The sequence below is a fragment of the Nelumbo lutea genome, chromosome 2 (assembly GCF_056320005.1).
Source record: "Nelumbo lutea isolate HS-2025 chromosome 2, American lotus-T2T, whole genome shotgun sequence".
In the NCBI taxonomy this organism is placed as follows: domain Eukaryota; kingdom Viridiplantae; phylum Streptophyta; class Magnoliopsida; order Proteales; family Nelumbonaceae; genus Nelumbo; species Nelumbo lutea.
In genome coordinates, this window is record NC_142685.1 from 20,627,377 (window position 1) to 20,645,993 (window position 18,617).

At 38.1% G+C, this 18,617-nt stretch overlaps 1 protein-coding gene and 1 long non-coding RNA gene across 2 annotated transcripts; one reads left to right on the top strand and one right to left on the bottom strand.

Annotated features, from left to right (window-relative positions):
• The first annotated feature begins 2,202 nt into the window (after positions 1–2,202).
• Positions 2,203–2,532, top strand: LOC148869040 (auxin-responsive protein SAUR23-like). Its single transcript, XM_088969891.1, has one exon. The coding sequence runs from the start codon at positions 2,203–2,205 to the stop codon at positions 2,530–2,532; it is 330 nt and encodes a 109-aa protein (XP_088826017.1).
• Positions 2,533–4,502: 1,970 nt separating this feature from the next.
• Positions 4,503–15,777, bottom strand: LOC148869041 (uncharacterized). The gene is made up of 3 exons (XR_016107068.1): positions 15,128–15,777; positions 7,614–9,005; positions 4,503–7,529 (listed from the first exon to the last, which is right to left on the bottom strand). It is a non-coding gene; the product is annotated as an uncharacterized LOC148869041 (long non-coding RNA).
• Positions 15,778–18,617: the final 2,840 nt, after the last annotated feature.

Below are 18,617 nucleotides of genomic sequence, written 5' to 3' on the forward strand. Positions count from 1 at the left end.
AGTGGCTAATCCAAAGTATATCCTGTCTTACAGACACTATGCTCTTACACTCGGTTTTCTTTTCTCGGCGGGGTCTCACTATTTTGGTGTGACCCCGTATATTCACTTTTGGGATCCTAGCTTATCCCACTTCTTTTGTTTCCAATCTTAACGTTTCTTTCAAAACAAACAATATTCGGTCAAGATGCTTCCCTTCTCATCACTTTCTCGCAAACCAAACGTATTATTAGGTGGGGGTGGTGGAATGGACCCCTAGCCTCCTGCTCCTTCCCTGTCAAATTGTAACAAGTTGCAGCTGCATGCTTTATTTATAAGGATAAGGATAATTTACACAAAATCCAGTGTTTTTTTTTTTGGTACAAACAAATAAAATAAACTCGTTAAATGATGCATGATGCATCAATAAAGCAAGACAGTGGGGGAAATCTGGTTTGAGTATAGCCACAAGCTAGCCCATAGATAGAGGCTGATACAGACCAATACTACTCACCAACACTCTATATATGTCTTAGTTGCATCAAACCATCTAATCGGTCAATGAACCCCAAAAGGGTATTATATATATTGTTTTCTAAATGACATCTCATGGACAAAAAGCCAATTTTGAGATGAATTAAGAACTAACGCATCTTACGTGGATTTGTGTTAGAAATTAGAACCAACCAACATATCTCCCAATCTCCAACCGTAGGGATGTCTGTCCTTCATTCATAGAGCATCACAAAAGTCTTTCAAACTACAGATGTATGTCTCCATAAATTATTAATACCAAAATCTTCCCATCTTTTAAGATATATATATATATATAAATTATTAATACCAAAATCTTCCCAAAATCTTCCAGCAAAAGCATGGAATTGGGCTCACCATATTGCTTAATTATACAGCAAAGAAATCAATGTCTACCAAATTAAAGAGAAGGCGAAGATGTGAAACTATGGATCAAATCCGTATCCTTGTTTGAATATTGCTGGTATCCGTATGACCACAGCTATACCTAAAAAGGATTTGACGTCGAATGCATGCACCTCTCCAAGTCCAAGGGTTCATTTATATAGAATTATAGATAGATATCTTCAGCTTCTTATCCCATTGACCAGAGGGTATATATATGAAATTTCCTTTACCCAACACTGAGACCCCCCCGCCATCAGTGGTCCTTTTCCAACTCCTAAGGAAAACATTACCATCCTTGGTTTTCTGTGAGCTCATTACAAAAACCAGGGACGGTGTTTTCAATTTTGACCTATCTTTCTGATTAATGTATTACCTCAGTTATTAATTGTCTACTGCAACAATTAATTAACAGACAATTTATTAATTTAAGAACAAGTTGGTTTCAGAAAAAGAAAATGGGTCGTCGTAGTACCAAGCTAGAGATCATTTGAGGATTCGTACGTGAACCCTCTATACCCCAGATAGTTGGGATAAGGCTTTTTTGAGTTACACTCAGAGATTATTCTTTATTATTATTACTATTATTTTTTTTCCTGAGAAAAAGAAACAACAGCATTTCTGGTCCATATTGCTTGACAAATCAGTACTAAACCAGATCAAAATTAACAACCATTTTATGTTTTTATTTTTACTCAATTAATTCTAATAATTTTCAATCCCACCGGTTTAATTCAAACTATATACATTGATCTCTTGCAGTACTGCTTATCTCTGCTAGCCTTGATTATTCAGAAAATTAAAATTTCCAATTTCATTATTTATTTCTTGTTTTGTGAGTGATCAGACATAGATGCAGTTATTCAAAACAATTAAATAAGGCGCAGATATAGGAAATTAATTTACTGCAAGTATCAAAATTTCATCCATTTGAATTCTTATATATTTCTGTTCATGCATGCTTGTTAATATAGAGGGAGCTGGGATGTAGCTAGAATGGGAGTTGGCTCTCTGAAAAGTGAAAAGGGACATATCACGTTATGACAAACTGGCAACGCATAGTACGTAAGTAGAAGGGGGGGGGGAGGGGTCAGTCACAGCCTCACAGGAGAAGGACTATCACCAGTCACCACTTGCATTAGCTAGCTGATCAACTCTTCTTCCTCTCCGTGCATCTATTTAAGTAGTAGTCCTTCATAATTGTTTTCTTCATGCATGGTACACAGGCCCAATATTGAATATTGAGCTAACTAGCATATTATTAATTCTTATCTGCTTAGGCTGAAGCACGCAGTACTAAGGAATAGAATGAGGGCTAGAGAGATCAAAACCAGCATTCTTAGGCTGAAGCACGCAGTAAGGAAGCTGCAGAGAGGTGTCCTCTCATCCCTGCTATCAAGAGGAGACAGCAGGATTGGAGATGTGAAGGAGGGTCATTTTGCAGTGCTCACAACGGGCGAAGGGGAGCCAAGGAAGTTCTTTGTTGCATTGAGTTTTCTTGCTAATCCTGAGTTTGTGAAGCTGCTTGAAGAAGCCGAACGGGATTTTGGGTTTGATCAGCAGGGTGTTCTCACTGTACCTTGTCAACCAAGTGAGCTCCTCAGGATCTTGTCGATGAGACGTTTTCGTGATGCATGATTTTAATTAGACCAACTTAATTATTGATATATAATTCTGTTTTTCTTGCTAAGATCGATGTAATAAGAAATCACCGATGAGTAACCATTGCATCGATCATAGCCTTTAGCAAATATATCTATAGGGATATATAACCTTTACTTAATTAATTTACTTGGTTTATTTTGATATATATCAGATGTAATTAAGAATTAAAGGAGAACATTTCTTTCTTTCTTTCTTTTATGAACCCAGAAAGTTTATTTGCTGGAAGGATTTCTATTACTGCTAAGTGCTAATATAATCCCATTGAATTTGAACATCTGGGCTAGCTGTGGCTGCATGAACTTCACTAAATCCTGTACTTGTTTCTTCTCTTTTCTTTCCTAATAACCAAAAAAAAAAAAAAAAGAACTTATCGACTAATTAATGCATTACTAATTTACTAATTTTCCTAAAATTAATGCAGATTGTTTTCCAATTTGCCATTGCTGTAGCAACGTCCAAACAAGTGGCTAAATATTGCACTGGGTAATATTTCCAATTCTCCACTGCTATCATAATCCGGAGGCTATATCTTATCAAATACCAATAAGCTAAGAGCAGACCAAGCTCGGTAGCTAATTAATGGAGACTGTTTTCAATTGGGTAATTGTGAAAATATAGATGCATGGCATATTAATTGCTATGGCGCCGGCATCAATGTCCCATGTTCAATATATATATTATATAGGACTGGGTGTATTGGTTATAGGAATTGAACCATCTAAAAACAGCAGCAGCAGAAGAAGAATCATGGGCAACCCAAGTCTGATTATCATCATAATATTAATCTCATTTTCTTTCAAATTACCAAACACATCCTAACATGCATTTTTGTGAAACAAGAAATAGAAAGTTGGGATAACTCAACTTTCTATTTCTTTCTTATTTTGTATATCAAACCAAAATGAAACAAAAAATATAATCGATCCCTGTTTAATGGGATAACTCATCAAATATTACAGATTTCCTCTTCAGTCAGATTTCGAATGAACTCCGGAAGGCGGAAGTAAAGAAAACCCAATTGGGGCCATTAATGCATGAACCACCTTATACAGCGGTCTAATTAAGGCAAACAATCTGAAAAATATTATTTGTTCGCCAAAAAAATGTCTGCAATCAACGATGATTGGTCCTATCTCTATCTGCCATGAAATGGACTTCTCAAGGAGATGTTTTGTCCAATATATATAATGCCTCAGGAGGTCGGGCCTAGATGTAGTAGGCACAGTTAGGCAAGTACAATGAGTGAGCATAGCTGTGGGATTAATGTGGCTTTAATCCAAATGTTTTTGTTTTGTTAGAAATTATCCATCATTTTATTATCTTTGTTAAAATAATTAAAAAAAAAAAAGGAAAAAGGAAAACTTCGAACATATTTAATTAGGTTTTTTTTTTCATTGTTTTTATTTTTAATTATTTTGACAAAAATAATAAAATAATGAATAATTTCTGTCTAATGGAACACAAATGTTTGGATGAAAATCACATTAACTGGGACATGTATCACATAACTAATACGTGCTCACTCATTATGTTAACCTAATGTCCCTACTACATCCGATTTGAAGCCTGTTCACCCAGGTGGCAATAGAGCAATATAACTGTTGCACCAAGACTCTCTCTCTCTCTCTTTCACACACACACAAACACACACACACAATATATATATATATATATATATATATATATATATATATATATATATATATACATATATATATATATATATAATATTTTTATTTTAGTTTCACTTTTTTATATTAAAAATTAAAATTTGAGATCAAAAAATATATTTTTTAACAGCAAAAAAGAAAAGAGTGATTCTAATAGTATTTCAGTTTCAATTTTTAAAAAACTGGCCGGTTTTTTCTGTTACTTACTATTTACAAATGCAACCCACTTGCAAATGTACGATTGTCTATACTTAGAAGGCCATAGTTGAATTAACACTTTTTTTGAAAATTTATTATTATATGTAATTTTGAATTGATTTATCTTCTATACTTCTGCCATGCGTGTGGATTGGTCTTGTGTAAGAGTTACCTATAAATTAAATACAGGGAGTAAATGCATGGTTCAGTTTGATTACAATAGGATATATAAAATAGTATAATAACAATAGACGTGTATTGTCAATTATGCAAGCCTAACATCAAGCTCCAAGTTCAAGTACGTAGTTACAGGATAGACCAATGACTGAGGGTTGAATGAGTTTCAAACTCCTAGAAAAGTTGCTTTTATTTTGCACAGCATGGCATCTGGACTGATTTTTTTTATTTTTATTTTCTTTTTTTTAAATCCAGCTGAGACCCTTTTTGAGTTCTAAACTAATTTGTCAGATTGAAGATTTCTTGGTCAATTTACGAATTCCCCTAAAGGTACACCCTTTGCATATATATTTTTAACAAGCATGTCGACCTATAAAGCTAGCTGCTAGAAGAGTTGTTTCATCATGGGGCAAATTTTTTAAATTATCCTTATTGAATTATTTCATCATGGGGGCAAATTTTTTGAATTATCCTTACTGTTTAATTAATTGATGGATTATATCTTCATTATTTAACAATTATCTTGCACCATTCTTATCGTTTCTGACAATTGTAATAGAAAAAAATAAATTATCAAATTTACCCTTCTTTTTTATTCAAATTTACAAAATAAAATCTAAATTTCACAAAGATAATAAACATATCTTGCTCCGTCTCCATTTCCATCTTTGTCCCTGTTTACGTTTCCAACTCCATGTCTGTCGTCTCCATCTACCAACTACACCAATCTCTCATATGCAAAAGCCAATGGCAGGGCCTACCTACTGGTCTCTCTCTCTCATTCTATAGTTTTCGTCCCCTGTCACCACTGAACCAGTGGCGGTGACTTCAAAAGCACCATGCAAGTCAGAATCATCACAGGAAGCTGGGCTTTCTCCTATTATGCTTTTCAACATTACAGGTTATTGTTTGACGTGCTGGATGGGAGTCATCCGCTTTGATAATGGGTAGGGAAGGAGGGGTTTCAAGGTTCCGGGATTATGGCAGGGGTTGTTGCAGGGTTCGATGCTCGAGACAAATCACACCAAGAACAATTTTTTCTTATGTTTCTTAGAAACCCATTATACAAAAACAAATTTGGAAGAGTGTAAATGTATATGACGGCTGCTTGAAGAACAAGATTCAACAAGCAACAGTTGGCCACAACTAGCCATTAGGCCACGTGTGGAAAATCGGTTACCCTGTGAATTTTCGATCATCTAAAGGTAATGATATATGTAAAACCGGAGCTTTACTGGTTTCTCAGAATGCGGAAATATATACAGTCGAGATCCTACGTTTACAAGGATAAGAAGATCTACAATGATAAGATGTATCGGAGACTCTTGATTCAATTACAACAGAGACCCCTAATTCAATTACTAATTGTAATCCTAACACCCCCTCAAGTTGGAGCATGCAGATTGTGAATGTCCAACTTGCGGAGAAAGTACTCAAATTCTTTGCGACCCAATGCCTTTGTAAAAATGTCAGCCAGCTGAACGGTAGTCAACACATAAGTAGGACGTATGCAACAATTTTGAATCTCATCCCGTACAAAATGGCAATCAACTTCAATATGTTTTGTACGCTCATGAAACACTGGGTTTGCTGCAATATGCAAGGTTGCCTGACTATCACAATATAAACGCATTGGGTTTGAATGCGTAACTCCAAAATCCAATAACAATCCCTTCAGCCATTTTAATTCACATGTGGCAATGGCCATAGACCGATACTCTGCTTTCGCTGAAGAACGAGCCACAGTGTGTTGTTTCTTAGTTTTCCAGGAAATCGGCGATTTCCCAAGCATAACAAACCACCCAGACAGAGAACGTTGGGACAAAGGACAATTCGCCCAGTCAGAATCACACCATGCATATAACTGCAAGTCACAATCTTAACGCAAGAGAATTCCTTGACCAGGATTTCCTTTCAAGTAGCGCACCACTCGCAATGCAGCCTCCCAATGTCTTTCTTGCAGCTGCTGCATGAATTGGGACAGAACATGCACACAATAAGACAACTCTGGACGCGTTGCTGAGAGATAAATAAGCCTCCCCACCAAGCGTCTGTATCGCTCAGGATTAGATAAGAGGGGCCCATCTGTCAAGGCGAGATTGTGATTCTGCTCCAGAGGAAAAGGAGCAGGTTTTGTACCAAGTAATCCAACTTCAGTGATAATATCCAGAGCATACTTTCATTGAGATAGAAAAATTCCTGTTGAGTTTCGGGCAACTTCAATGCCCAAAAAATATTTCAATTGTCCCAAGTCTTTCATATGGAAACAATCACTCAAATATTTTTTGAAGACTTGAATTGCCATATGATCATTACCTAACACAATAATGTTGTCCACATACACGAGCACAAACATATGTACCTTGTCTCAACGAAAGGTGAATAGGGAGTAATTTGAACCTGATTGCTGAAACCCATATGTCTTCAAGGTTGCGGTTAATTTAGCAAACCAACATCTCGGCGCTTGTTTCAAGCCATACAGAGATTTTCGCAACCGACACACCATACCTGGTTTATCTGACTGAAAACCAGGAGGCATTCACATGTAGACTTCCTCATGAAGGTCACCGTGCAAGAATGCATTATGTACGTCCATTTGATGAAGCTCCCAATTTCTAGTTGCTGCGACTGCAAGAAAGGTACGGACAGTAACCATTTTTGCAACTGGGGCAAAAGTTTCATTATAATCAATTCCCTCAACCTGCTTGTTCCCAAAGATCACGAGACGAGCTTTGTATCTTTCCACTGTCCCATCAACGTTGTACTTGATTCGATATACCCATTTGCATCCTATGGCTCATTTTTTAGATGGCAAAGGCTCTACGGTCCATGTCTGATTATTCTCAAGCGCTTGTATTTCTTTCTACATTGCATCCCTCCATTTTTCATCCTTTACAGCCTCAGCAAAAGCAGTAGGTTCAACTCCTGCAGTAATAGCTGCTAAGAAAGCACGATGTCGACAAGAAAAATTGTTACAATTCACATAGTTATCTATGGGATAAGGACTACCTGCAGGACGTGATTGACCGAGTGAGTTTGCAAAGGGACACGGAGAGGACTCAAGCACTATGTGGTGTGAAGCACATAGTCTCTTAACCTTGTGGAATGTTGTTTCTGTTGATGCCCATGCCCCAAATGAGAATCAGAGTGCTGCTGTTGCTCAATATTGTCATCCCCATGACGTCAGGACTGTCTTCGCTTGCATTTTCTGTGGTGACGTCAGAAGAATGCATGGGTTTACTAGTATTGGCATTTGGGTCTACGTGGGTTTCTTCTTCTACACCGATTCCTTCTTCTGTGAGTTCACCTCGCTGGATAGTCTCCATCTCGCCATTTGCTAGTCTAGGTGTATAAGTGGATGGTACCAACACCTCATCTGTCCCACTTATTCCACAGTCTTGTGCTTTGTTCGGCTGTGCATCCTCTTTGTGTGCATACAAGAATTCATGCTCAAAGAAAGTAACATCTCTGGAAGCAAAGAACATGTCGGACTCTAAATCATACAAGCTCCATCTTTTCTTCCCAAAAGGATACCCGACAAAAACACACCGTCTGCTTCGACTGACAAATTTATCCCCTCCATGACCATGATTGTGCGCATATGCTAAGCAACCAAAGACTCGAACATTATCATAAGAAGGAGGTCGCCCAAATAACATTTCATAGGGAGTCCTTCCCTTTAACAGAATGGACGGTGTCCGATTGATCAAATAACATGCGGTCATGATGCATTCCCCCCAAAAATCAATAGGCAAGCTGGCTTGAAAGCGCAAAGCTCGGGCAACATTGAGTATGTGGCGGTGCTTGCATTCAACCCTCCCGTTTTGTTGAGAGGTCCCGACACAAGTGGTTTGATGAATAATACCACTTTCAGCAAAATAACTAGCCAAGCATACAAACTCAGTCCCATTATCAGTACAGATCACCTTTACAGGTTTGTTAAATTGCCTTTGAACCATAGCAAAAAAATTTTGAAGAACTCGTCCCACTTCCATCTTATCAACCAGAAGATAAATCCAAATGCCTCTAGAAAAATCGTCTACTATGGTTAAGAAATAATGAGCACCACAAGAAGCTGCAGTTCTATAAGGACCCCACAAATCACAATGAATTAACTTAAAAATATCGGATGCTTTATTATTACTAGAAACAAACTTTTCTTGACATTGTTTAGCTCGGAAGCAAGCATCACAACCCTTAATACTGTCATCATTATTATTCTTAGTACTAATAAAAGGCAGCAACTTAACAATTCTATAAGAAGGATGCCCTAACCTTTGATGCCAAATATCACATGTCCTGCTCTCTGTAGTCTTCATTGCTTTTGTTGATGCAATGCTTTGGAAATAATAGTCCCTCTTGCTGCTCACCTGCTCCAATCAACATCTTCGTAGTGTGGTCCTATATCACACAAAATTTATTATTAGTTAACTGGACAATACTATTTGATTCCTCAATCAATTACGATACAGAAAGTAAGTTGCAATTCAAACTAGGCACATATAAAACACTAGTCAATTTCAGATGATCGTCCAGTGCAACTGTGCCTTCTTTCTCTGCTATTGTCGTTTTCCCATCTGGTAGACCGACAGAGCACGGAGTGACATTCTTTATGTCTCTCATCGATTGGAGGCTTCCTGTCATATGATGAGAGGCCCCTGTGTCTATTATCCATTCTGATCGTTTTTACTTACCACTTAGTCGTTGACTCCCTTCTTTCTATGCGTTCAAAAGGTTGAGCAACATGTTCCACTGCTACTACTCAGTCCATTTAATCCAGTATTGGTTGGATCAATTGATTCTCCTTGAGACACATTACCTTGCGTAGAGACTTTGGCTGTGTTGGCCTTGACTTGACCGTCACGACCTTTTGCCCATGCTCCTTTTTCTTTGTTTTCAGTCATGCCGACTATTGTGTCTAAAAACCCACAATCGGCAGCAGAATCACCACAAAAGACAGAGAATTGATCTCTAGATCTCCTTAAAGCCTACTGTAGAATTTCGACTCGCTGGAACCTGTTAAAGAGAATGAACCCCTGAGTTCTCTACTCTTACTTGGTGAGGCGAAAATCCAAACTTACCTGTTTCCACTGACTTTGCGGGTGACAGCAGGTCAAGCATCTTTGATGCCAAGGCTGGAATTGCCCTAAACGATATCTTTATTGAGCTCGTTTCTTGGTGTGCGAGTGTGTAAGAAATGCCCCGATGTCTGAGATGCAGTGTAGAGAATCAGAAAACTCGAGAAACTCCAAGTAATTGATTCATTCCAATTTTCTAATCGAGAAGAAATAAATCAAAGACCAAAGAAGAGGTAAACTAGTAGCATAAGAGAGAAGCGATCAATCAATTTTTAGAAGGAGAACAAAAAATAGGGGAGATGTTTTTCTTCTTCATCGGAGGCATAGAGCAACAAGTGAGCAAGGTGCTCAAGGCCGGAGCGGGGCTCTGTATCAACTGCGGTTCGGTAGTGGATTTAGTAGAATATGAGAAGGTCCTCAAGATGTTCTTCGTTCCTGTGTGGCAGTGGCCTGGTAAAAAGCCAACAGTGTACTGCAACAACTGTTCGCTCATGTTCCCTCAATCCTTCTCTCCCTCCGCTTCCCGGCTCGGATTCTCCCCCATCGCTCCTTGATGTTCTTCGCTGCCACTCCTGCGCTCGCATCGTTGAACCCGAGTTCAACTTCTACTTCTTCTGGGTTTGGCTCTGAGACCATGTAAAACCAAAGCTTTTCTGGTTTCTCCTTTCTTTATTTTATTTACTCAGAATGTCGAAATATATGCAGTCGAGATCCTACATTTACAAGGATGAGAAGATGTACAAGGATAAGATGTATCGGAGACTCCTAATTCAATTACAACAGAGACTCCTAATTCAATTACTAATTGTAATCCTAACAATATACAACTTTCCATTTCATTCCAAGAGCTCTGTTTTGGCTTTCATGGTACTAGAGCGGTGATCCGCCGCTGCGAAGAAGAATCACCACCATGTCATTGGATTCCAGAAGCAACTCGCCATTCTTTCTTCCTTCATTTGATAGCCTAGAAGCCATGCTCGTTTCTACACCTCTCATTGGAAACAACTTCCCTATGTGGCATTGGGCAATGAAAAATTCTCTCTATGCCCAAAACAAATTTGTATTTGTGGATGGATCGTTATCAAAGCCACCTGAATCGGTACTAGAGGAAAGTGCCTGGATAAAGTGCAACTCAATGGTGGTTGCTTGGATATTCAATGCCCTTTCAATGTCCTGTCAAAGGAATTATACGACAATGTTGGCATTCATTGACTGTGCAACTGATGAAATATGGAAAGAAATGGAAAAAAGATTCTCACAGGGTAATACACCCCATATTCATCGGTTGAAGCGAGATTTGGCCCTCTTGCAACAAGGCAATCTAAGCATCGCTGCATACTTCACCAAACTCAAGACATTGTGGGACGAGGTTGGGGCGCTGGTCACCCATCCCAAATGTACCTGTGGAGCAGCAAAGGCTTTTATGGCTGAAAGAGAGAATGAGAAGCTCCATCAATTTCTAATGGGATTAAATGACTCGTATAACATCATACGATCAAATATCCTCAGTTCAGATCCTTTGTCGACAATCAATAAACCATATTTGTTGCTTATGCAAGAAGAGTGTCATCAACGGATTGTCTCTGTTCAACTACTATAGCCTGAAGCAGCAGCTTTCAATGCAAGATTCGACAAATCTTCTAAAACTTGCATGAGCACCAAATAATTCTAGATCTCACCCACGATATAAGTATGACTACTACAAGAAATCTGGTCACACTCGTGATCGATGCTACGCGTTGAGTGGCCCGCTTCCTATGTTGCCTCTAATCAGACTCATTCCACAGTCGATGCACCATCACCAATTATTGGTCTCAATATGCATATTCTCACCTTTTGTTATTGCTGAACAAGGACACTACATAATCCATTGCCGCCACATCCTTTGGTAAGCATACCACTCCCATTGAATGAATCATTGAGAGTGGTGGCACTGATCATATGATTTCTTCCACTTCCCTCTTTTCTAAACAACAACAATTGGCTACAACAAAACCCATTCATTTACCTAATGGTGGTATATCCCAAGAAATTCATTGCGGGACTGTAACTATTGCAACCATATACTTGACCATGCTCTTTACATTCCATCATCCGAATGCAATTTGCTTTCAGTTAGTCAAATTACTCGCCAACTTAATTGTGTTGTTATATTTTTTTTCCACATTCTGTGTCCTCCAAGATCCTCACTCCAAGATAGTAATTGGCATAGGTGAGCTCCACAGAGGACTCTACCATCTTCGGCTTCAACCTGCTTCTTTGATAGTTGCCCCCCAGGCCTTTTCCAACATAGTCTCCTTAGCTGATGACTCAGTTCCTTGGCATGTGTTGTTAGCACCCAATTTTTGCTCGGTCCCTTCACCCTACCTCTTTGTATCCCCTCTTAGACCCTGAAAACTTAGAAACAAAACCAGATTGACTTAACACTCTCTAAAACCCAAAGTACCCCTTTTTTATGCAATCCACAGGACAAATAAGATCCTTGATCAGACATCATCCCTAGATTTGGAAAACTACAACTTAGTTATACATCACTTTTCATGATTAAATTGTAAAGATTCGCTGTTCATGATGCCAACTTCCTTTTTAACGGCCCCGATCCATGCGATATTCAAACTCCAACTCCCCAAAATCAAATATAACATATCCATCACCCCAAGATCACTAGGAAGTAATCAACTAGCGAATTCCACCATGAATTTATAACCAACCGCAAAAACATCAATGTCCCATTCAGCTGGCCCTGAATGGTTTCTTAGATAAGAACCATCCAATTGACTCCTCACCCTAATCCATGCCTACTTACCAAATTGTAGCTCAAAATTCCCTTATTTAACCCTCCATCAAGCCTAACAAATCTCATTAATAAGAGTTTACCATTTACCATCCCAACTTCACATGACAAATCAGACCTTACCACTGTGTTTGGAGACCCAAAAAACCCTATCATGTCAAATCTCATGTCCAAACACCTCCGTTTGATCGTTGAAAATGTAAGATTCCATTTCAAACCCTTTCGTTGATTGAAAAACCATAAGCTAAGACCATGGTCTAAACTTAAACAATCAATCCACACCTCTGATCAAAGATTCATCACTTCCATTAGATTCGGGATGATCAAAAGTTCTAAACCACCAAATATCATCTCAAAATTCCCTCGTTTAACACTTCATCAAATAAAGATTCTATTTCAACAAATCTCGTTGATCCGAACTTGTCATCCATAGATCTCAATCATCCCAACCTCATTTGTCCAATCAAACCTCACTACTGAATTCAGAGACCCAAAAGACCCATCACTCCAAATTTCATGACTAAATTCATTCGTTTGACCGTTAAAGTAGAAAAATGCCATTTCGATGCACCAAATTAAATTGCCACATCATTTGGCTCAATCTGAAGCCTTAAAGGGTGATGGCTGATGCTAGACCCATTAGAACACATGGACTAATCAAGTAGAGCCTAATAGACCCAAAAAGCTTAAAACACCAAACAGACCCCTACTTAAGACCAAGAAAAAACAAAATAGCTTTTAAAAGTTCATCAAATTTACATTTTATGCCATTGTTAGTCCCAAATACGAGATTACAACATCTGACACGCCCCAAGCTCCCATTGGATGCACAAAACCCATGAAAACACCCCCAAATCAAAGAAAGAGTTTCACCAAACAGGAAAGCTTATTTGGGCATCATTTTCTTTGAATAATCTTTGCCTATTTTGTGTAAAACCTCTATTAAAACCCAGGCACTGTAGCTGAACGAATTTAGATCTGACCCCCTTCCTTTCTCTATAAATATTGATCTAATATGAGTTCAAGGGGGGGGGGGGGAGATGAGGGGGAAAAAAGAGAAATAGAGAGGAAGGAAACCCAAGAGAGACTTCTAGAGGGAAAGAGAGAGAAGAGAGCTTTCTCCCAGACCATATGTTGCCTCTTGTTTACCCAAAATTTGGAGGTGCTCTGAATATTAGATTATAAACTCGTCTCCTCCACTTTCAAGCGGAAGTTGCTACAACCAGAAACACTCCCTAGCTCAAGAACCCATCTAAACTTCGTTTTGTTGCATCCCTAGCTGCTGAAAAAATCCCGTCAAAGAACATACGAAAGGTAAGTCTTCTTTAGTTTTTTGTAGGTTGCTTGATGTTCTGAAATATTGGAAAACCATCGTTTTCAATTTCTTCTTGACTGAGAGTAGAGGCAGAGAGGTGAGGGTCTTAGGGGAATCAATACCTAAGACCCGATAACATTACCTCAAAATTGGTCTTAGGAGGACTTGAAAGCATGTTCCTCCAGATTTGAGAAAGTCTTGTAACCATTTCTGTTTTTTTTTTTTTTTTTTTTCTGAAAGAAACCAAGCCTGAATAGCTTCCGTATCGGGCTACTAAAGCAAGCATCCCACATGTGGTTTGCAAAATACACACAAACGTTGTAAAGGTTTCCCTACTTTCCCTTCCTTTCCTTGCGTACTTTTTTCCTTCAAACCAAACCTAACCTAAGTCTCTAAGTACTTCCTTGATTATCACATTAAGCTTTGGCTTCTTATCAATAGTACTCCAACATTGAGCTATATATATTGCTTCTTTTCAACAGTACTCCAACATTGAACTTCAATATTGCTTCAACGGACCCCGCAATAGTCTCAATGCTCTTATTGTAGGTTTTCCTATGAGTTCACTTGTTTGTGAAGTACTATAATGCTAAATGAAAAGAAGAACGTAACATAGTGAAATTAAACCACTTGACTCAATCCAACTCAATAAGCATATTGATTCAACAGTCCCATCATTTGACTCTTGACCTAAGGGTCTTTGATCAGCTGAATTTTCTGAACCGAATGGCTTATGTTTTGTCTTTTTAGTGAATAAGTAAATAAGGATTAATGGCTGACATTGAATTAGGATTGGATATTTTATTATTTAATTATTTTATCCATTAAAAGACAAAGGAACAAGACATTTAGTTCAGCCACTATTTCAACCATTATCGAACAGAGCATTTAGTCCAGGTTCCTGAATGGGCAGGTCCCCCCCTGTATATTAAATATTCTAGGATGAATTACAAACTTTAAATTGTTTAGGACTTATATAAAGGCATGCATATATGTCTAAGTGAAAAACTGGAGCTGGGAAGTGGTTGGTCATGGTCAGTGGGAGATTTAGCAAAGACAAATCCGAAGCTGAACTTGTTCATTCAAGTTCATTCCCACGGAGGTCTGATTCCTTTTATTCCCAATAATATTTTCATAGAATTTAACTATTTTCATGAAAAAAAGGGTGTCAGATAAATCGATCGAACTGTGCTTTGCACTGAACAACAAACAGTTAATATTGGTACCATTGTTAAGATCTGCTGGCTCTGAAAATTGGAGATCATTGAGCAAAAAATGACGATTTAACATTACAAAATAATGAACTTCAAGGACCAAACTGGGGGACGTATCAAACCTGACGGACTGTTGATATGCATATAGATCGAACGACGTCAAGTACTGCGGAAGAAAGGATTGATGGAGCACCACCACTTGCACCATCTTTGGCTGTGCAAGTCTTCTTTCTGTTCACTATTTACTTTCTCCTTTGCCTCTCTTTGTAGACCGGAGAGATGGTGAGAGACCTAAGAGACAGTATGCCCTACTGAAGAAATTAAAGGAGGAGGAGGAGGAAGAAGAAGAAGTTTTTTTTTTCTTCTTTCTCTGCAAATTAATCACCTCGGAATGAGGGAGATGTACATACTGCATAGAACCAAAACCATTGGGATGCTTAAGCGCATAGTGAAGAAGTTGCAGACATTTTGTTGTGCTTATTACGACAAGCTAAGCACTCGTGAAGCTACTCAAAAAGGCGGAATAAGGGGTTGGATTTGATCAAACCCATTAACTATAAATACAGAAGAAATCATGAGAGGCTACTGAAGAAGAAGGCAAACGATCGATAGAAGAAATCGTCAGAGGCTTTAGAGGAAGAAGAAGAAGAAGAAGAAGAAGAAGAAGAAGGCGTTGATGAATGCTGGTAATGAAAATTCAGCCACATGAACTCAGAATTAACTTATAACTTCATAAAAGTATCCACTGGATGAAAAGAATCCTGAGAAAAGGGTGTACGATTCAGGACTGAGCAAGCTTCCAAATGAATATTTGGTTTCATTAATTTCACTCATGCAGCAAACTTGAAATGTCTACATCATACACAGCTATATAAATATCACTATTTCAAACAAAAAAATTATTAAGAAATGTCACTGTGAGTACATCAACGGTCAGGGATAATTACCAAAGTGAGTAAATAGTGACAGGATTCCACGTACGTGTATTAACATGGGATGGGCCCCATATATGAGATGAGGATGACCATGACCCGACTAATACGTGTATTAACATGAGATGAGTAAATAGTGACAGGATTCACGAATTCAATGGACTAATCACCCGACCCAACTAACCATGACTCGGTTGAGCATTTCTATATACTGTATAGTCTGGTCGAGTCTTACAACTTTGATATATACAAGTATATACAATTTTTTTTTTCTTGGGTAAAAAAGGTGTTATATTGAGATCATTTTAATTGCAGTACTGGATTCCAAACCAAAATTGGATAAACAATTTGTGACCGAAGTTTCTTTTTATGTCTATGTTACTCGTACAGTTAAGAGGCATGAACATTTGGACGGCAGTGGGGAAAAAACTGCTATTAATTATGTCAATTAAAGAAAAAAAAATTGTGGCGTGTGAAAACTCAAAATTGGTTTGGGTTATGGGGCATTGAGTTCTGTTTTTTTTTTCGTGCTTTTGTTTTTTTTGTTTTATATTTATAATATATAATATTATATTTTAAATAATAAATAATATATTATATATCATAAATATATATTTATATAATACATATTTATTAATTTATAATATATAAAAAATGTATAATATACATAAAATATATAGAAATATATGTATATTAGTCGGTTTGATTAATTATTGATTTTTTATATTGGTTAATTGAAATCGAATCAGTACCTTAGGTTTAAAAATACCGAATTGAAATCAAATCCACTGATTTGATTAATCAGATTTTTTGTTTGGTTTTGGTTGGTTTTTTAGTTTTTCTTATTCACCCCAAAGGATAGCTTTCAAAGCAGATAAGTTAGAAAAGAGTAGTGGTAATGAGAGGTTATTGATTATCAATAGAAAGCATTTTATGTTTTAATTGGGGGTTCATGTCCTTGCGGGGAATCCGTCTCCATTGGAGATTGGGAATGGAGGGTGACTTTTACCCCAACGAGAAAATTAAGGATCAGGGTGAGGGATGCTTGGATGAGATGGAGGGTGACTTTTATCTCCAGTGGGGATCATCAGGTTAGGAATGGGGATTTGCTTCAAACTTGGGGCTTAGTATGGGGTTCGCATCCGCCCCCCACAGACAAGGGCGGAGATAGGATTTTCTTTTGAGGGGGGCCAAAATGTAATAAACATGGATAGGGAGGGCAAAAATTAATAAATATAGATAGAGATTTTTTTTTGAGGGGAGCCAAAATGTAATAAGCATGGATAGGGGGGCAAAAGTTGGTAAATATAGGTAGGGGGACCAAAATATAGGTAAAGTTAGAAAGGGTATTGTAGGGATTTTGAAGGCATAGGGGGACCATGGGGGCCACAGAGTTGTCCCCCAAATACATCCCATGCATTGTAGCCATGCCACATGTCCGCTTACACGCGGATTAAAGAAACTCGTGCGGAGCTAATGGGACGGCCGTTTAACTCCACCCTATTAACTCCCTCTCGCCCAAAAGGAAATCATCCCCTAGGCTATTCTGTGCCTTCCCCCCCCCCCCCCCTTAGACCCACCCTATTACCATTCCTAGACTCTTGTCAACCAAGAGCTCAAGGCTTGCTTCAAACTCGATCTTCCTGTTTACATGTTACCATTCAGGGGGAAATATTCTTTCCCAATGTACAACTGTAGTGTCCTCTGGATAGGTGTGGATAGTATTGTTATGGATAGGAGATGGGGATTCTCGTGATAATGCTAAGTACTGGAATATAAGTGACCCTGTATTGGCCAGCTTAACCCCATTAATTAGTAGGATTCTAGTGACACGTTCCCAAGGTGTGGGCTAAAGGCTGATTCACTCAAACAAAATGTTTTTTGATTGGGCCTTTTGAACATACGGCTCAGTTTGGAAAGAGTACAAATACAAATATGCACAGTGCTGTACATATTTGTACAGGATTTGTATTTTATAAATTTGTATTTGTATTCTTCCAAATTGACCCTACATTCCAAAAATTGTGGCCCTTACACAAGGTGAAACAGAAGATTCTCATTTTAATGGAAATTATTCAGGGAGAATGACGGTTCAGAATTTGTAGACCCAAAGTAGTGTTGAGGTAGGTGCCAGCTCGGAATTGATGCTAATTCATGGGTGGGCATTGATGCATAAAGTGTGAATTATTGACGTTTTGAATATTTATAGTTTTACAGTGGAAGTATAAATAAAAAATATACATTAAGCCTGTCCGTATTTTTCCAAATTATTTATGGCATAACATGGGTCGAAGATTTGAGCTTCATGATTTTAACGGTGGATAAAAGATTAAACAGAATGAATGAAACAGAAAAACGGAATGGGATGAAAATGATATTTCATGTTTAGATTGATGGAGATCCTAGCTGAGGAGCACTACAGTCAGGAGGTCCAGGATCCTAATCAGAAGTTGGGAATATATAGACAGGTGAAAAGTTAAAAGAAGAATTAATCACCTCCGGGCTCCGGTCCAAATTAAACTCATCAAATTCAAGCACGGATTGTGCAGTTAATGCCAATTAACCAAGAACTTGGGTCGGTGGTTCAGCTGAAGCTAGAACCAATTAGTAATTGATTACCTCCGGCTCAATGAAATGCGAATCTTGTAGTATTACTAGGTAGTACTAGCAGTAAGGGAAT

Bases quoted from the DNA above. Each gene is read 5' to 3' on its own strand.
- LOC148869040 (XM_088969891.1), top strand. From the start codon at position 2,203: ATGAGGGCTAGAGAGATCAAAACCAGCATTCTTAGGCTGAAGCACGCA.